Genomic DNA, 19625 nt, shown 5'->3' with positions numbered 1-19625 from the left:
ACAGTGTTCATGGCCGCCCACTTTACAAAGCTACAGTTTGGAATCATTTATATGCAAAAATAGGAGACTTCAGTGGGATTTGGGACCAAAGAACCAGCTGAAGTCAGCAGAGGTTTTGCCACAGGTCTTTAATAAGACAGGACCTGGCCCTTTCTAAGTTTATTCATAGAATCTTCTATAATTCATTCAAAGAGATTCTTTTTAACTTTGTTCCCTTTCTCTTTGGCACAAATTGTTTAGGGCTCTGCCTTAAAAATCATCTGAACCAGGAAAAAGGCCTGCTGTAAAAATCCAAAGGCTGTCAGGTATTAGATTACCCCACACAGGTCTATTTACAGCCTCTCTTGCCGTATGATTCACACCAAACGACAGCTGGTTCTACAGCTGCCCCATATATGTATAAGACCAACACAGCTGCTTGTCTGCCAGGATTCCAGGAGCCAGCCTCATCCTTTATGAGGAATCATGGGCTCTAACTTCGTACTAGATATTGTGTGACAATGCACTTAGCCATACTTCTGAGTCACACCCTTTCAATAAGGGCTTCCTGTTCACACTAACCCACTTGGGTTACTGAAAATAAATTAGACACACTGCCTTCGCATTTTGAAACTGATGTAAGATATATGTTAGAATGGATTAAAAACAAAAAGAAATGAAAAAGCCAAGCCTATGGCAGGTTGCTTGTACATGATACAAGTGCTAGCAAAAAAAAAAAAAAAATCACATTTTCTAATACACAAAATAAACTTCAAGTGATAAATTTGGCCACGCCAACTTGTTAAAAGATTATACTTCATATTCAGATTATTTACTAGAATTTTGCATCTTTTACCTTCACTACATCAGTAACGCAAGCAGCAAAAAGGAAAAATGCTTCTCCCAAACATTAAATTCATGTATATACGGAACAGGACAATAGTGTTACTGTAATGTGAAGTATGTTTGCAGCCGGGAAGGGGAAAACTAGATAAGCAGCAGGAAAAGGCATTACATGCCCATGATTTATTGCAAAATGCCTGATAACTGGGAAGCAGCAAGGTAACAAGGTGATTTAACTTAAATTATATGGATGGTCAATTCATAACAAACAGCTGTGAGATGGAATTTATAAGAGAAGGCGCAACAGCTGTAAACACCACAGCCGTCGATATATCTGACACATCAAAGCCGACGTGGTTCAGTCACTACCATCCATGCACGAGATTCCAATATGAACCTAAAAACAACGATGCAGCAACTGTACAAACATGCTTCTATGTTGGATTCAAGTTACAAATAGAGATGACAAGAAACACCCCTACTTTCAAGGATGCATGACCTTAAAACATACAATACTCGCTTATACACAATTCTCAGCTTTTTCACATGCTGTCAACCAGATGACACAAGCCTTCCGGATTTAAACACTCCGACTCACAGTACAGATCTACAAGTAAGGGAGTTACAGGGATTTGCCCTTCTGGATTGCGACTGAGCCAGTTCATTATAAATACCGAGAGGAAAGTACTAGTGATTAGGTGACCAAAACAGCTAAGTAACTCCACTGTGTGGGGTTCCCCTCAGACAGTCTGTGGCGAGGGAAAAAAAAAAATAATTCTGGTATTTTTTTACAACATGCCACAAAATCCTCAATGAGAGGCTGCAGTTTAACAGTGCTTTTTAAAAAAGATCCTGCCAACCAGAAGTCATATTTGTGAACAAGTTCTCCTTGCTGTGTTATTAATCCCTTTTCCCATCACCCAGTTCTCAAATGGTGGTCCACAGACTACAGCCTGGATTCACTAAGGAGCTTCTGGTGACTCCTTCGGAGCGGGACAAGCAGGATGGGGCTGGCTCCAGCCTACTTTGACAGGTGCCTGGGTTCTTCATAGGAACAGGCAGGCTTATCCTTTATGAGAAAAACAGGAAAACAGCTGGAAAAAGGAGCATACAGCAGCAGCCCCCACTGTCACTGCCTTGAAGCAAGAGAAGCAGGCAGGAGCAATCAGAGAGGACAAGAGCCGTCAGTGGACCAAAAGAGAACACACTCCCCTAGCATTATTTTTTCATAAAAGAAACTACTCTAAGTTGTGCCTTATTTTACTACCACAAAAAGCCTTCACTGTGCATTTCACTCACCCGGGACAAAGGTAAAACAGTTTCACAGGTTGAGGCCTTCCTGCACGAAAACCATGCTCAAGAATGGTGTTAATTTAAAGAACAGAGTTTGTTATAACAACCAAAATAAAGATACCTCTGGGGCAAGATATTCTGGAGTGCCACAGAAAGTTTTCATTGTTGCTCCATCCTTTATACCTTCTTTACAGAGCCCAAAGTCTGTTATTTTTATGTGTCCATCTTTATCCAACATGAGATTCTCCAGCTGAGATGAAAGCCCAAATAAAAAAGGATGATTAGATAGACAGCACAAGCCTTTTGAGCAGGCTTGTCAAATACCTGGATACCTGTACATTATTCTTTTCATTCTTGTTCATAGTGGGATTAGAAATGTGCTGGCTGTCCTAACACACACACACACAAAATACAAATTTACGTTTCCTCAGGTAAATGTTAGGAAAAACATCACATGATGCTTGGGCAGCTGACAGCTATACACTGAGCACATAAGGGGTCTTACTAGACTTAAACTTCTTAAAGTTTATCATCAACAAAAGCACAGATATATCTAAAAAACTGAAACCACTTCGCCTCTCTCTTACTCCAAGCATCCTCACAGTTTAGTATGGATGGAAACCTGCAACAGGGATAAAAATAATAAATCCATTTAAAACTAAGGGATTGATTTATCTTTGGGCCCTGAACATAGTGAATATGCTGTATATTGACTTAAAATTTGGCATTTATCCAGAACTGAGTCAATGCCTATGCTGCTTGTTTCACCCACATCTCAGTTTTCTGTAGGTTCAGGGCAGTGATGGCAGAGCGGGGTTTTTTCAGCAATGCCTAGGGGATTTGGGAGCCTAAAATCCCAGCCACACTCGCTAAATTCATTTTGCAGCAGTCTTAAATGATTCAGCACTTTTCATCTAGATCAGAGGTTCTCAAACTTTGTCATAGTGAGCCTCACTGAGCTATGAAAAAAATGACTGCACCTCCCCTCACCTCTTTTGGGGGAGTGAGGGTGGTTCCCATCTTGGAACTGGAAAAAAAAACCAATCGTATACTAAAAATCAAATATCTACTATAATATTTTTAATTTATTAAAAAATATATTTTGTCCTGATTTACATTTGTTTGTGTAGTATATATAGAGGTGATTGCATAATAGCTAAAATAAAGTCTTACTCTTGTATATTGTGTGAGGGGTATGGGGGGCGATATGTGTGTGTCAGTGGCTGTGAGGTTTGTAGGGGGAGTGGGGGGGGTGTAAGGCAGGTTATGGGTGTGGTGTTTATGGAGTGTGTGTATGGGAGATGTGCACACTGTGCACACATGGGTATGGGGGTGTGTGTGCGTGTCCCCCTGCCATGGCGCACAGCTCTTGCTGCAGCAGCAGGGGGTGGGCCCTTGGGCTGCACATGGCCCTCCCCTCCCCCCGCCCAAACAGCATGCAGATTCGGCTAGTTCCAGGAGACGCATGTGGTGGCAGGGAATGGGGTAGGCCGGCCCAGTTCCATTACATGGGGCTACCAGCAGCTTGTGTAGCTTTCAGACTTGCACGCTGCTGGGGAGGAAGCCCCACGCGATGGAGACAACAGCCTGGCCCCACTCCCTGCCACCACATGCAGGACCCCACCAGGAAGCAAGAAGCAGGGCCAAGCTGGCCTGGCTCCATCGCACAGGGCTCCCTGCCACTTCCAGCCGAGTCCCAGAAGCTGCATGTGGTGGTAGAGAACGGAGAACCCTGCTCGCTCCATCGTGCGGGACTTTTCCCCGGCAGTGCACAAGTCCTGAGAGCTGCACGCAAGCTGCAGGGAGCCCTGCGTGATGGAACTGGGCTGATCTGACCTCTGCACTCCTGCCACCCCACTGAGCACCTGCCAGCCCTGGTCCTGTGCTTCTGCCCAGCTACAGCTTCCCCCTGCCCATCCCAACTTCCCTACTTGCTGCCTGGAGGACTGCAGCAGTGATAGGAGAAGGAGCTGCTGGAAGCTGGGGAAGTTGAGCAGTTTTCCAGCCCTGCCTGGAAGTGGAAAAGCTTGAGAGAGTCCAGAGAAGAGCCACCTGTATGATCAGAGACTTGCAAGGCAAGACATACAAGGAAAGACTGAGGCCTCTTCAGCCTAAAAAGAGAAGGCTGAGAGGAGACTTGGTAGCAGCTTACTGCTGTATCAGGGAAATACATTAAGGGCTCAGCGAGCAACTGTTTACCACAGTCCCCTTGGGGAAAACTAGGAGTAATGGCCACAAACTCCTGGAAGACTGTTTCAGGCTTAACACTAGGAAAAACTTCACAGTCAGGGTGTCCAGTCAGGATGTCCAGAGTGTGGAATAGGCTCCCTCCAGAGATGGTGCAATCGCCTACCCTGGAAATCTTCAAGAGAAGACTGGACGGTCACCTCACTGGGGTCATCTGACCCCAGTTGTCTTTCCTGGCTAGTGCAGGGGGGCTGGACCTGATGATTCTGCGAGGTCCCTTCCAGCCCCTTATAATCTGTGAATCTATGAAGACATGTGCGCTGGCCAGGGCTGGGGCCCTGCTGTGCATGAGGGTGGGAGCGCAGCATGCTGCCCTGGCAGGAGTGGGTGAGGTCTGGTAGGCACCCACCCGCAGACCAGATGAAATTGCCTGGTGGGCTGGATTCGGCCCACGGGCTGTATTTTTGCCCGCCCCAGTCTGATGTGGCACAGTTGCTATGTAACATTAGTATACTAAACACAAGCTTTTTGCATTATTTTATTTTTAGTTATTTTAAAATATATCTAAAATATATAACTTTTTTAAAACTCATCCAACCTCTCCTCAAAAAGACTCACAGCTTGCACCTCCCTTGACATGAGGTCACACCTCCCTAGGGAGTCCCATACCTCATAGTTTGAGAACCACTGATCTAAATTAAGAGCTCTCAATCTTTTTTTTTAACCAACATACTAGCATGAACCCTCAACATTTCTTACAGACCTACCAGTACCCTTACCATCAAACTTCTCATTGGAAGGGAAGCCCTAGTCATAGTTTGCAAGACCAGCAGTTGTCTGGGGAATCAGTAATTCAGATGGCTCCTAAAATGAATGGTGGGCTGAATATCTAGTAGTATCACTTCCCCCACCACTGAAATGCATGCACTTCTGGGGATGAAAAGCAGAAGAGCTTTTTTCCTCCATCAGGAAGGGTAAGTTAGATCCCTCCTCCCCTCAGTAGTAAGCAAGTGAGCAATTATTCAATGTAAATACAAGAGAAACAGGATGTTAGGAGAGCAGAATGTACCCAAGGATCACATTTGTACACTAACAGAGAGAATGTGGCCAAGATGTTCAGCTGATCCTTCACTACTTAGGAGAACTGCCAGTCCCTCTCTCCTAATGAGAGTGGTCAATTTTTAGTTTTACTGCCACTCAAATACACATCTACAACAGCAAAGCACTTCTTTGTGTTCCACTGGGGCACTGGTAGCAAAGGCACCAATATCCTTAACAGGTAGATTATACAAGTGTTGGGTGAAATCTTATAAATTCAGCATATCAAAATTATAACTGCAACAATTCTCTTATATTAAATTCCAGTGGACAGGTTTATTGCAGGGATGTCAAACTGACCCCATGCTGGATCCAGACCATAAAGCTCCATGTGGGCCAGTGGCCAGGAGCAGCTGATAACTATGGCGAGGGCTATACACCACGTGGCTGCAGGCCAAGCAGCCACTCTCAAGTGGTGAGCAAGCAGCAGCAGGGCAAACTGTGGGCCAAGCAACAGTGGGGCAAACAGGCTATGTGGATATACCCTCACTCATGTCCTGCCATCAATGGTCATGTCCAAGGGGCCACGATTCTGTGACAACCCCTGCCCTCTTCTAGATCCACTCCCAAATTCCCTGGCCCATCAGTAGATGTACATTTAACACATCTGGTTTACCATGTTTAAGTGCTATTTTGTAAATTCCCAAAAATAAATAATAGCCCGTGCCAATTTTCACTGGCCTGTGAAATTAGAAGGCTTCTATGTACCTTCAGATCTCTGTAAACCACGTTCTTCTCTGAATGCAGGTAATCCAGTGCTGACACAATCTCAGCTCCATAAAACCGAGCCCGGTCTTCAGAGAAAACGCGTTCTCTTGACAGATGGAAAAACAACTACAACAACAATCATCTGTTACATTTAGAATGCACGTGTTTCTGAACGATGTACGCTACTTTATAGAACATGCTGCTTAGAAGCAGATATTAACCAAGAGAGAAACCTCTCCCCACCCACCCACACACACCTGTGCTCCAAAAGGTTCTAAGCTGTACCCTAAATTAAATGATTAAACATTAATTTAATCTCCTGCGAGTGTACATCTGCTCTATTTGATACTTCATTATGCACCACACATTTAGACATATAAACCAACAGAAAAATCACTCATTTAAAACTACAGCTACATTTTATACCAGACCTGAATGCACAGTTTTAGAAACGCAGGTAAGGTTCTTTGGGTAGATGTGATATCTTTTTAGACGAACTAAATAGTTGGAAAAGTGTTATTTGCAAGCTTTTGGGCACAAACACCCTTACTTGGTCTAATAAGAGATATGACATCTACCCCAAAAACCTTGCCTGCCTAAGTCCTTACACCAATTCAGCTACAACAAACAGCCATGTTTTAGAAAAATGACTTTTTCCTCAACTGGAAAGTTTCCTCATCTGAACGAGTCCTTGTTCTAAAAGCTCTCGTTTTTGTGTACAGGTCTCTCTTCAAAGCACTGTTTTTACATTCTAATATTAAACAAATCCCTAAAGTTTGAACATTGTAGAGCAACCACAAAGCAATGTCAAGATGTAGTGAAGTCAGATGTCAACCTAAAGATATTACTGGAATCTGTATTACTGAGGAAAAGCCTCTGACAACCCTTACTCATAGACCTAAGTCCTGTGAGCACTGCCATTTAACAGGGACTATTAGGGAGAGTTAACATTTGCAGTAAACTCCAAGATTTGCAGGCATGGTCTCTCAGCAAGGGCCACAAAACCAACTATAAATGTAGGTTACAGGAAAATCCAAAAATAACTGAAGGTGGTTCAAATTTTCCTTACCTCTCCTCCATTAGCATACTCCATAACAAAACACAAGCGATCATGCGTCTGGAAGGAATACTTTAAAGCCTGAAACACATTTAAATTAAAACTTAGAGCTGCCACGTCAAGAAAAGTACATTTATAAAAAAGTACATTCCATGAAGTTTTAAGACTAGGTGGAGAGGAAACACCACCTATTGTATTGTATCAACACGGCAGTATCTTCAGTTTTTCAGTAGCGCTTCTCAAACAGGGCTGCAAGGAGCAATTTTTGTTTTTCATTAAAATAATGAATTGGGTCCCATAACATTTTATAACAACTGTCTAAAAAGGTTATAATGCTAAAGGACAAAGCTATCATCTATCAATATTAACTGAAAATCAGCTGATGGCATGAACGTTTCCCCAACACAAGGCTCACAGGCTCTTACAATTTCAACTCCCAGATAAGATACAATCCCACCAAAAGTGGACACAAGCCTTACTGTATTTGCAGCAAAGCCTGGTGTGAAGCAAATACACTTATGTACACTGCTCTGTCCCTTCTGCTCTCTTTGCTGCTGCCACTCCATGACGACAGCTAACTAGAGGATTGAGCAATTCTGTCAATATCAATTTGCCGTCAATTCACAAAAAACGGAACAGGCAGGGGAGAGCCGCAGAATGTCACAAAGTGTCTTTGTACAGTTGCATCATGTGTATTCCCACATCATGAGTGCCAACAGCTTGCTTGCCACATCCTTCATTTGTTTTTATGGGTCATGACCCAGCCTGACAGCTGGGTTTTCAAGACAGCCCTTACTTGAGATGTTTTGCTTTATGCCAGCATGAAAAAGGGGGACGTAGAGCACAATGTCATCATAGCCTACATTACAAGGAGCACTTCTGAATCAGCAATATTTTTTCAGAGAGGAAGATCAGACAGTATTCTGCAATAAAAGTCAACAGGTGCACAAATGACTGTATTTAGGGACTGTACTGGTTTTAGAGACTAAAAGGGTCTCTCTCTAAAGGGATCTTTGTTTTTTCATTAAGTACCAAGCACTCACCAGCTAAATATCAGGACCCTCAACAGCATCTCAATTACTGAACTACCCAGCATTACTAGTCACTGTTGAAAACTAAGGCTCATAAGATTTGTTTTATTACTACAATAAGGAGGAAAGTCATGGCTGTCACAATGCCAAAACGGCTTTACCAACATACTGAAAAAGGAGGAATACTTACTGTTAAGAATGGGTGCCTAGAGTTTTGTAAAACACGGTTTTCTGTCAGCGTGTGTGCTACTTCATCCTGCAATGCCACACAGCAGAAAGCCATCAGTGCAATTCATCTGAGACAACAAGTCCAGTCAAAAGTAACAAGGAAATAAATGGCATGCTACCCAGGGTAAAGCATGTCTTGATGCAACTCCAGAAGCCAGAGTTACATGAGGGATGAACTGAGCCCAGGATGTTCCAGTGTGCTCACCTTTGCTACAATTACTTCCTTCTTCAGAATTTTCATAGCATAATACCGTCCAGTTGCTTTTTCTTTAACTAGAATAACCTTCCCGAAAGTGCCTTTTCCCAGTAGCTTAAGGTATTCAAACTCATTCATGGTCTGTTAATGACAGTAAGGTAAATGCACATCAAAACCAGTTTTGAAATGCCTATGAATGACGACTCAAGAAGATGAAATAGCAACTGAGTTATTACCTGAGAGTTATGAATTTCTTTTAAAATGGTACATATGACTTCTAGTCACTTGAGCAAAAACTCAAGTGGTTTTTCCATAACAGGACATCCGTATTACATTATCCAATAATAAGAATCAAACCCACTAAGTTGCCTGAAAATTCCTTCATTTGAATCAGGCAAAACTGACTGAAAGTCCATAAGGCCATGCGGCCTTTATCACTTGGGTCCCTAGTAGACATTAAAATAATGGCGTGACTGTGTGGCCAAAGAATTTTATGCCCCTCCCTAAACAATGTGTGTTCTGTCATGGCAGACATGCATGGACCAAGGTATGAAGTTTGGGACGGAGCATAAAACTCCTTAGTTTCCAAATCCCATCACTGTGGGGCTGCCTCCAGGCAGGAAGCAATTCAGCTCTAGATCTGCTTCCAGCCCAATACTTCAGGATTGGTCTGGAGGCAGTCTCAGGACCCAGGGCTGTTCAGAGTTGGTGACAAAAATCACCTGATTGTCAACACTGGTGGGACAGCTCTGCTCTGGAAAACAACACATACCACACATTCAATTCAAGGCATGATACAAACCAGCCACGAAGATTTTCTACATTAGATGTAGAACATCTTTGAGGCTAGTTTGCCAACTTATGGCTTTCTAAATTGGCTGAATATGCGGCATGTTTTAATTTATGGTGTGACTAACACCTTGGACACTTGGAAAAAAAAGCTGCCTTGTTTCTCATTCTACAGATCCATGTCCCGTTTTGAGGCTTTGACCTTCTCTATGGGAGATCAGCCTTCCAAAGCGTGGTGTCAGACAGCATGCAGAGGCCATGCTACCATTTGAACTGTCCTCTTGCCTTGTCTCTTGTTTTTTCTCTCTTTATTAAAACAGCTGGTGTAGGAATGAGAACAGTTTGGTCTCAGATACTTTTTGTGGTATTTCTAAGGGGATACCTGTAGGCCTATGTAGCTCTGAATTAATATGGGCTTGCCAGGCAGGATTGAAAATACTCCCAATACCAGCCTTCTCTCTCCCTGGTTGAAAGCATTAATAAATGGACTGCCTGAGAGATGACGTTTGATTGCGTTAATAAAACCAAGAGTGGATTTTTAATGGTTTCAGGACCCAAGTGGTCATTCAGCTGGATCCTGGCTCTCAGGCTCAGGGGGACTTGAATCACCATACCTGAAGAATTTACCTCCGCTTGCTAGCCAAACCATGATGTTCTTTCGTATGTTCCTGGTGCATCCTGCTGGAATGCTCCAGCAAAATCTTGCTGACACACTAAGCAGAGGACAGTCAGGATCAATGGGCGCTGTATCTCAGAGTGACAAGCGAATATAGTTGCACACAATGGCATAAATTAATTTTCTGAATGAACACCTAGAGTACAAGCTTGAGGGTGAACACAGTTTCTCAGTAAAAGTTTATTGGCTCAGCTCATGTCCCTAGAACACAAACACTATTTTGGAAGCAAATGGGGATTACAATGCTGAGGGCAAGACACGGGGCAAGAAAGCAAGCAGTACTCTAATTCACAGGTACAGGATCTCCTCATCAGCAAACAACATTAGGGAGGGGAAGGGGGAAAGAAGGGAGTTGTATATTGATGGCTACTGCTCATTTGCATTCAAGGCATACCTACTAGTACCCTTGCCCCTATTCAGAATCAAAAGGATTACTGGCAGACAGCTGACACTGGATTCAATAAAGCCTGGGGCTGTCAGCAGCAAGGTGTGTTCTCATAACAAGGCCCCTATTCAAATATTATTCCTGCTATGCTCACTTACCACTTTATGTTTTGGTTTGGTCATAGAAACTTCCATTTCTTCAGCACCTGAATTATCACTGGGAGAACCAGATCTAAAATCCATCATTTCTTCCTCCTGCTTCTTAAGGCTATCTGCTACTGTTTGGATGGCTTTTGTCCATTCTTCCCTGAGAAAATGTAAGCAATGACATTTGTTACTCACAACTTCAGACTACCATCTGCCATGGCAAGGGTCACAAAAGAATAAAGAGTGACTGACATTATCAGATGAACCAATCTGCTGAATGCAAAAAAAACCCACGTGCTTTTAGACATAGTAAGAACTCATGCTCAAAACCACTTTTACTGGATATGTTGATCAAACATATTAGAAACAAAAGATAAGTCCCAGTAGTACGATAGCAGTAACTAGCTCCTTCAAGAAAGAACACTTTTAAAATTCATATTCAGGCTTTAGGACAACATGTTACCCATGCTATAAAGGACTGACCCTCTCAACAAACAGGCCAGCCAAAACCAAAAAGCTACACAGCAAATGCACAGCACAGAGTAATTTAAACACTTTGGCCTGTTCCTCACAAGACACTGCAATATAAATATGCAAGTGATAGGCATACAGTGACAAATCCTCATATATTCATCCCATTCTCTAATCAATGCAGATGTTCCAGGACTATAAAACTCTGCCCATGTTTTCTGAACTGTCAGCGGGCAGTAAATTTGCTGCTATGCTAGGGTAAAATGCAGTCAGAGCATGTTCAACAAAAGAGAATGCTCCTTCACTGCTTTTTCTAACTAGCATTTTTATCTTAGATGCAGGGATTGGGTTACATGAAAGCTCCACAGCTGCATCAGCAATGGCTGCTGACCCCTCCTATTCCTACAGAGACAGCTCCAGTGAAAGTATCCTTTGGGGAATTTTACATTGTAAGAAGCTACTGAAGTGAATGTTCTTGCCATTCAGTTCATTTCACTGCAAGTCTACCAAAAATACAACTCGCCTATCACACAATAGCTTATTTTACATTTGTATTTATAAACATTTCAGGCCTTTTGTCCCAGTTTGCCGGGAAAGGCTGGAACAAAAAAAAGAGAGAGAGAGAAGACACAAAACTGATTAACTTCATCAATTAGAAAAATGAGAAAAATACATACACAGCTAAAGTTTGTACCCGAAAGCTTGCAAAGAAGAATTTTTCCAACTATTTGAGTTGGTCTAACAAAAGATATCAGATTTATACCCAAAGAACCTTGCCTATACACAAATAAAAGCATTTTCCCTGCCATCTTTTTAAAATCTTAGTAAGATTCTGATTAACTGCTTCCCTATTTTGGAAAAAAAGGGTCATGTAGGAGACTAGTAACCAACCTCTACTGAACCACAACCTTGTTCCTATTGTGAATGCATGGTAACACCTTTTGGTGTTAAACATGCAAGTGAAATAAAGGGAGGTAAAAATGTCTTATGCCCTCTACCTACCTGGTCAACTTAATAGGTGCTGCAACAGAGCCACTCAATGAAAAAGGCCACGACTGGGTGGAGGTTACCAACAAACTGTAAATAAGTCCAAAGGGTGCACAGTAAGGTGGCCATTCATCCCATTTTATAGAGGACAGTCCGATTTTCTAGCTCTCTGTCTTCTAATGATATGAAACTGGATGCCTTTATGTCCTCTTTTTTTCACCACTCGGCACCACCCTGCCAACACCACTGCGGCCGCCTGCGGGAACTCCCTGCTCAGCCTGCCCCCGCTGCCGCCACCGCCGCGGCTGCCTGCGGGAGCTCCCTGCTCACCACCACCATGCTCCTGTCACTGATACCACCGCCACTGCCTGAGGCTGCTTGCTGTGCCCCCCCCAGCCTTGGGAGGCATTCATGGTGGTGGGGACAGTTGCACTAAATGCACTTGTCCTCTATTCTTGAGGTACCTCAATGGCCACCCTAGTGTACAGTATACTTAGCACCCCTAAATTCCCAGCACTAACAGGTGAAACCCACAAATGGTAGCCAAATATTGTGTATGGCTGCAAAAAGCACTGAAAACTAATATGTAGGGCAATTTATTTCTTTTTTATTAAAGTAAAATTTGCACTTGGTTAGTAATCATCACATGAAGCTAGGATAGAATGGAAAGCAGGAATGTCCTTATTTTCTAAAACTGCTCCCATATTTTCCTCATCTTCTCTCCTTATGAGCCAAACATTCCCGATTAAAAAAAAAAATTTATCCAAAGGGGGGGAAAAAACCCTGAAATTGGTGATTTTTAAAAATCCTCACAGAATGATTGTGTTCTACCATTGTTGTACTCCACAGTCCCTCGATTCAAGGATGCTCTCTACTATGGCTCACTGATGGGTCTTTAAGTGACTTAAGTTACAGTCCTTTAGTCACCGACCAGTCTGCACAAGATGGTCTTTCTGTAGCAAAGGATAGACCGTATGCCAGGATCTCTCTCCATTTCCTTCCACCACTCTATTCTCTGCTTTGAAGGCAGGACGCTTCACCTCAAAACAGGCAGATGCTTGGTTGAGGCTGTGCTGCCAGCGGAGTTGGTCAGGAGCCAGCTCCTCCCAAGTCTTGATGTCAGCATCTGATTTCTTGAGGCATCCCCTCAACGTGTCCTTGTAGCTTTTGGCCACTGCGAGATCTTGGGCCATTACTAAGCTGGCAGTAGAGCACTTGTTTTGGGAATGAAGAGTCAGGCATCTGCACACAATGTCCAGTCCAGTGAAGTTGGTGCTTGAGGATCACTGACTCAATGCTGGTAACATTACCTTCAGCAAAGATACTGGCATGTGTGTGGTAATCTTCCCATTTGATGTGGAGAATTTTCCAGAGGCATTGTGGAGATTTATTATAGGCCACTGAATCTGGAAGAGGTGGATGAGGCACTTTTCAAGCAGGTGACAAATTTATCCAAAACCTATGGGATGGTACTGATAAGAGGCTTTAATTATCCAGACATCTGCTGGAAAAACAATGCAGCCAAACATGACATTTCAAGCTGGATCCTAACTTGTGTGGAAGAAAACTTTCTCTTCCAGAAAGTGGAGGATACAACTAGGGGATCAGGTATGTTGGATCTTGTCCTGACCAACAGGGAAGAACTGGTGGAAGATGTGAAGGTAATGGGTAACCTGGGAGGAAGCGATCACAATGCACTAGAATTCTAGATCCTGAGACAGGGAAAATGTGAAGTCAGCAATATCAAGATGCTAGGTTTCAAGAAGGCAGATTTCATTCAACTCAAGGAGCTAACAGGCATGGTGTCATGGGAAGACAGATTGAAGAATAAAGGTGCCCAGGAGAACTGGGAATTCTTAAGGGGCACAGTATTGGAAGCCCAACATGAAACTGTCCCAATACAATGGAAGCACAAGAAGAATGACGAGAGAAAAAAGTGGTTGCACAAGTTTCTTCTGAAATGCCCCAAATGCAAAAGGAAAGCACATAGGCAATGGAAGAATGGGCAGGCCACCAAGGATGCGTAACAGATCACGCAGTAGCAAGAACCTGCAGGGACAAAATCAGGAAGGCCTTCCTTTTCCACATCCTTGTGACAAGGTAGTTTGCAGAATTCACAGACTCCTTTGGAATATGACAGGGCCACACTGTAAGCTTGTGACCTCTGGGCTGTCAGCCATGCACCTTAGCACCTTTGCCACCCCAGCCTCGAATCAGGAAGGTAAAGATAAAGAACGAGCTGCACCTGGCAAAGGTGGTTAAGGGCAGCAAGAAGAGGTTCTGTAAGTATGGTGGCCAGAAAAGAAGGACCAAGGAAGCTATGGGTCCTTTGTTAACAAGCCTGGGGAACTCCTAACCAAAGGTGCAAAGAAAGTGGAGCTACTCAACAGCTACTTTGCCTCAGTCTTCACAAAAAAACTAAGCTGTCAGACATCTAATAGGGATTATCTAGATCAGCAGGCTCCAAACTTTTTTTGATCACGCACCCCTATCATTAAAAGATTTTTGAGCACGCACCACCAATATATGTATATTTATATTTGCGCACCCCTATCAGTAAAAAATTTTTGAGCACGCACTTCCAATATATGTATATTTATATAAATATACATCTAAATAGAAGTGCTAATATTTTCTTCCCACACCCCAATGGATCGTCTTGCGCACCCCACTTTGGAGACCACTGATCTAAATAAGGAAGGGGGCAAGCTGAGGAAGATAACTAAAGAGATGGTCAGAAAGTTTTTGCTGGCTCTGAGTGAATTCAAGTCAGCAGGGCTGGATAAGCTGCATCCCAAGGTCCTAAAGGAACTGGCAGAGATCTCAGAGCCCCTGGCCATGATCTTCATGAAGTTGTGGGAGACAGATCAGGTACCAGAGGACTGGGACACGGCAAACACAGTGACCCTCTTTAAAAAAGGCAAGGATGACTCAGGGAACTACAGACAAGTTAGCCTCACCTCAATACCTGGGAAGCTAGTGGAGCATAGCTTAAAGAAGGCAATTTGCAAGGTGGAGGAAAGGCTGATTGCAAGCAGCCAGCATAGATTTATGAAAAAACAAATCATGTCAAACAAATTGGAGAAATAAACAAATTGGATAAATATGGGCTAGATAAAACAACAAGGCAGACAGATAACTGGCTCAATAGCTGCAAGCAAAGGGTAATTATTAACCGGTCCATGTCAGAATGGCAGGAGGGTTTGAGTGGAGTCCCACAGAATTCAGTCCGTGGCCTGGTGCAGTTCAGTGTGTTTAATAAGGATTTGTATACTGGCAAAGGAAGCTTCCTGAGCAAGTCTGTGGATGACAAAACTGGAAAAGGACTGTGAACGATCTGGAGGATGCGAGTGCAATTCAGAAGGCTCTCAACAGACTGGATAGCTGGGCTAGAGCTAATGGGATGAAGTTAAATATGGACAAAGGCTACAACTCAGGAAAAATAACCAAAAGCACAAGGACAAAACAGGGAACACCTGGCTGGATGGGAAAGGACTGGGGAGTCTTGGTATAGGACGGTTGGGATAGGGATGATCCTGCCCCAGGCAAGGGGCTGGATTAGATGACCTCTGGAGGTCCCTTCCAATGAAGTAAAATTATAACACTCACAGTAATACTAATGGGAACCCAGTTAGGCCAGAGCTGACCAGTGTTGAAAATCCCACCCTATTGGTAGACAGGGAAAAGCCGTTAAGACTATCTGAAGTTACAGGGAAAAGACCCTTCAGCAGAGGCTCCCACTTTATTGAATGATAGAGGAAGGGATGGGTGCCCAAGGCTGGAGAAGCAGCGTAGGGAGAAGACAGGGAGAAGGGGATGGGAACAGAAAGAAGACACAGAGAAGGGAGGGGAGACTGGAGACAGGGGCCTTAGGCTGTGGGGTCACAGGCAGAAGGGGCAGGGGGTGCAGAGGCAGTGGGGGGCAGGCAGTTGCTGTGGCACTGGCCCCAACCTGGGGCCAGGGCTAAAGTTGGAGCCACAGCAGCTGCCCACCCTCCCTCCCCAACCCCCTGCCACCAACTTTCCTTGTACACAATTTGAAGATGAGGGGTTTTTTCTCCCACGCCTCATCTTGGAATTAAGTAAATATAGTAGTTACCAGATACACAATTTGGCCATTCATTTTCCAAGGCCCATTTAAAAACTGGATTTAGAAGAACATCTTTCCTACTAGCCAAATATAGTTTGTAAAAGAATGAATAGGGAAAAGAAGATCTAGGTAAGACAGTATCTGACATACAATTCCAATTAAAACTATAGCAATTATCACATTTACTCAAATTAAAGATGACCATTAATTTAAGAAGACCCCCCAATAAATAGATTCTATACATGGAAAAATTATAAATTTATAGTTTTCCATGTACACAATCTAATTTTTGGAGTGTCTTCTTTAATTCATCCCCGCCCCACAAGGGGGGCGGGGCAGGCAGTGGGGGAGCAGGTGCTTCTGCCTGTCCTCCAACAGCCTTGGGCATCCCTCCCCTCTCCTCACCCAGCCTCCACCTGCCTCCTACCCCCTCAGCCTCACTGCTATGGGGTTAGGCTGGGGCTGTGCTCTGTGCTCCAGGCTGCAGCATGGATGGAGCCTGCCAGCACGGAGCAAAAGTAAGAGGAGTGAAAGAGAGGGGCAGGCAGTGGAGCAGAAGCTCTACGGGGGAAAGAGGCTGCAGGGGGGAGATGATGGGATGCAGGGCGAAGGGCAGACAGCAGCTACAACCCCAATCCCAGGTAGGGGCTGGAGCCCAAGCCACAGCAGTCACCTGCCCTTCCCCGCTGCCCCCCCCATATACTATTCCAAGATAAGGGGCTTCCCCTTACCTCATATTAAATGAAGGGGCAAGGGGGAGCCTAGTAAACATGGTATATAAAATTTACCTTATTCACCACACACACACGTGCCCTAGTGAACAGCCTGATTTTTTCACTCTGCCTGAATAAAACACTGTTACTACTTCACCTTTTCTTAAGGCAAATAAAACCAGATGCCGTATTCTGTATTTGAAGTGCATCATAGGAAGCGCACAAATAGGATCCTATCTATCTTCAACAGGGGATGAAGACAGAAAAGAGGAGTAACCGGCCCCAACTTAGCAAAAGTTGTAGTTTTTTTCACTTCTATGACCAGTACCTTCACAGCACATCAGCATAGATGGATCTTCCTATGGGGGAGGTGAAAACGCAGCTCAAGTTTCCATCTGCAATAGTTTCTCAACTGTGCTATCAGTGTATCAGGAATGCCTGCCTCAGTGCCCTACCCCTAAACATCTGAGAGCGCCAATACAAAACACATCCTTGTTCTGTCTGCGTTCACATTTCATCATTTGCCTCTTAAGAAACAACTTCAGGTTTAGCAGCAAAGGACATAAAAGTGGTGTCTACTTTAAGATACTTTACTGACTTAGGGCAAATTCCTGGACCTACTGAAGTCAGCGCCATTGACTTCAAATGAGGCCAGTATTTCACAGTTCAATTTTATCTCCCCAATGCATGTAGCAGAGGTGACTAACATACTAAGTCCTGAAGCACTGTTCAGCCTTGTTAATTAGTTAGGAGGGACCAAAATAAGACTGAAATGCAATCTCTCTGAAGTGCAAGGCATCAGTTGCTGTCAGGGTCAGTGACTGCAAAGCTACAGATGAAAACAAGCAGCCAATCTTTTTCTTTGCTTCAATTTATTTTCATCTCCCCCTGACCTCATAACAGAATGCTAAGGTATAATACATCACTTGAAATCACTCCACGAAAGACTTTGTGGGAAATTGGTGAAGAACAGTAAGTAGAAAAATGCTGATTTCTACGTGTCTGCATCACACTGTAGGGAGGCCTGGGGTTTTAAAAACACCCTTCCTTCAGCACGATGATACTGGAATGATATAAATTCAGAGCTTGGAAAGCAATTTAAATAGCATATAGTTGTAGAATATCTGTGCTGGGAATCTCTTTTAGCAGGAGGTAAGAGATCAATTCCCCACTGAGCACAGAGTATAGGACGCATTCCTTTAGCTTTACTTCTTTTAGCTGCTGAAATACAAGTCTACATAAGCAGCAACTGCTTTCTACCCATCCCCATTTATCATCTCATTTACATAACCTATTCGCAAGTGGCAACCATACAACAAACTTGTTCCTAAAAGGTGCCCTCAAAAAGAAAGTCAGCAGGCTGAGGCAGCTCACCTGTGCTGAAGCCCATTTTGCTTTTTGCCCACCTTTCCTCAGGAATCTCAAGACCCTTTAAGTTGTACACAGCAAAAGCCTCCAAACCTAGGGTTTGCTCCAGGAGCTTTGACCTAAACTTTCTGAAACAGCTGGTGTTTTCTGGATTCACAGGCTGAGGGATCTTAAAGAGACCCGTCTTGCAGAAAGTACTGAACACCTACCCACTGAAGAGCAGGTTCCTCTTTAAGGGGCCTCTGAGGCTGGAGCCTCCAAAAACAGAGGCAGGCAAAATCACCTGGCACTTTTTTAGACGTACAATCACCTGACAAATAAGAGCTTCTGCCAGGACTGCACTAATAACGCTGAACGTTCGCATCTGCTTTTACAAGTAGTTTATGTTTTAAATATGAATGAAACATACCGCTCCTCTGGAGTCTCCACATGAAATGTTCTTTCAATTACTGTGGTCCACTGGAGGCATCTAATGATGAATGTGTTTGGTTTAGGTCGTTCTGTCTTCATCAGCTGGCATTCTACCACAATCAAGGAAGAAAGAGTCATGGTATATAAGCAGGTTTAAATAATCATTTGTCTTTATTCTTATCTAGCAAACTGTTGAGATTAATCAGCCATAGAAATCTCTGTAAGTACTTCTTCTGGAGACATGAGACAATTTAGTATGTTGATGAAACTAAAGCACAGCTTAAGTGACTAAGTTCTGTTTAAAAAGCCTTCCGAGGTGGCCAGCCCAGAGGTCTAACAGAAACGCACAGTGTGAAAACAGAAAAGATCCATATTCAAGTCTCACACCCCCCAACCACCGGGAGAAGAGCCCGCAGTACAGGCAGCTCTGGACAGGGCCAATGACTGCATCCACTGACAGTAATGGCAAAGCTCTCATTGATTTTAATGATAAAAAGATCAAGCTGTTAACGTTTAAGATGACAGTAGAGTGCATGTTTGTACTGACCATTCTGCAGAGACCTCTCTGGACAATGAAATATAAACAATCTTCCAAAAAGAAGGTGCTCATTATATGGATCAAACTGTAGTCAGGCACCCCAAAAAAAGACTTTCAATGCTTCATAAACACAGAAGGCAGTTGATGTGCAAACACCCCTATACAACACTCTGATGAAAGCTTGTACCACTGCAGACACTGCAATGCAGGCTAACAAGTCCATGAAGGGTGGATTATTTCATCACAGAGTAGCCTCTTTGTCCCATCATTCTCACCTCTTCCCTGCCCTCCCACCCCACTTCCAACACACCCAACTCCAAATTCTCTTGTAGGAATTGATTTTTAAAAAACAGCATGTTGACTATTTATTAAATACTAGCCAACTGCCCATCAAGAATGACCGGGGGGGGGGGGGGGGGGGGGGGGGGGGG

At 43.7% G+C, this 19625-nt stretch overlaps 1 protein-coding gene across 1 annotated transcript in view; it reads right to left on the bottom strand.

The window, feature by feature from the left end:
* The window catches only part of AKT1 (AKT serine/threonine kinase 1), a 104233-nt gene that overhangs the window by 23128 nt on the left and 61480 nt on the right, over nucleotides 1–19625 (bottom strand). Inside the window, exons 3-9 of the mRNA XM_019518485.1 lie at nucleotides 18655–18766; nucleotides 10629–10776; nucleotides 8630–8761; nucleotides 8387–8452; nucleotides 7178–7246; nucleotides 6109–6234; nucleotides 2237–2365 (exon numbers count right to left, since the gene is read on the bottom strand). Coding sequence (XP_019374030.1) covers nucleotides 2237–2365; nucleotides 6109–6234; nucleotides 7178–7246; nucleotides 8387–8452; nucleotides 8630–8761; nucleotides 10629–10776; nucleotides 18655–18766 — 782 coding nt within the window. The remainder of the gene's footprint in view (nucleotides 1–2236; nucleotides 2366–6108; nucleotides 6235–7177; nucleotides 7247–8386; nucleotides 8453–8629; nucleotides 8762–10628; nucleotides 10777–18654; nucleotides 18767–19625) is intronic.

This window comes from Gavialis gangeticus, unplaced genomic scaffold, assembly GCF_001723915.1.
Source record: "Gavialis gangeticus isolate Ggan-Ray unplaced genomic scaffold, GavGan_comp1, whole genome shotgun sequence".
In the NCBI taxonomy this organism is placed as follows: domain Eukaryota; kingdom Metazoa; phylum Chordata; order Crocodylia; family Gavialidae; genus Gavialis; species Gavialis gangeticus.
Note: the sequence above shows the minus strand (reverse complement) of the source record. Positions and strands in the feature narration are given on the sequence as shown.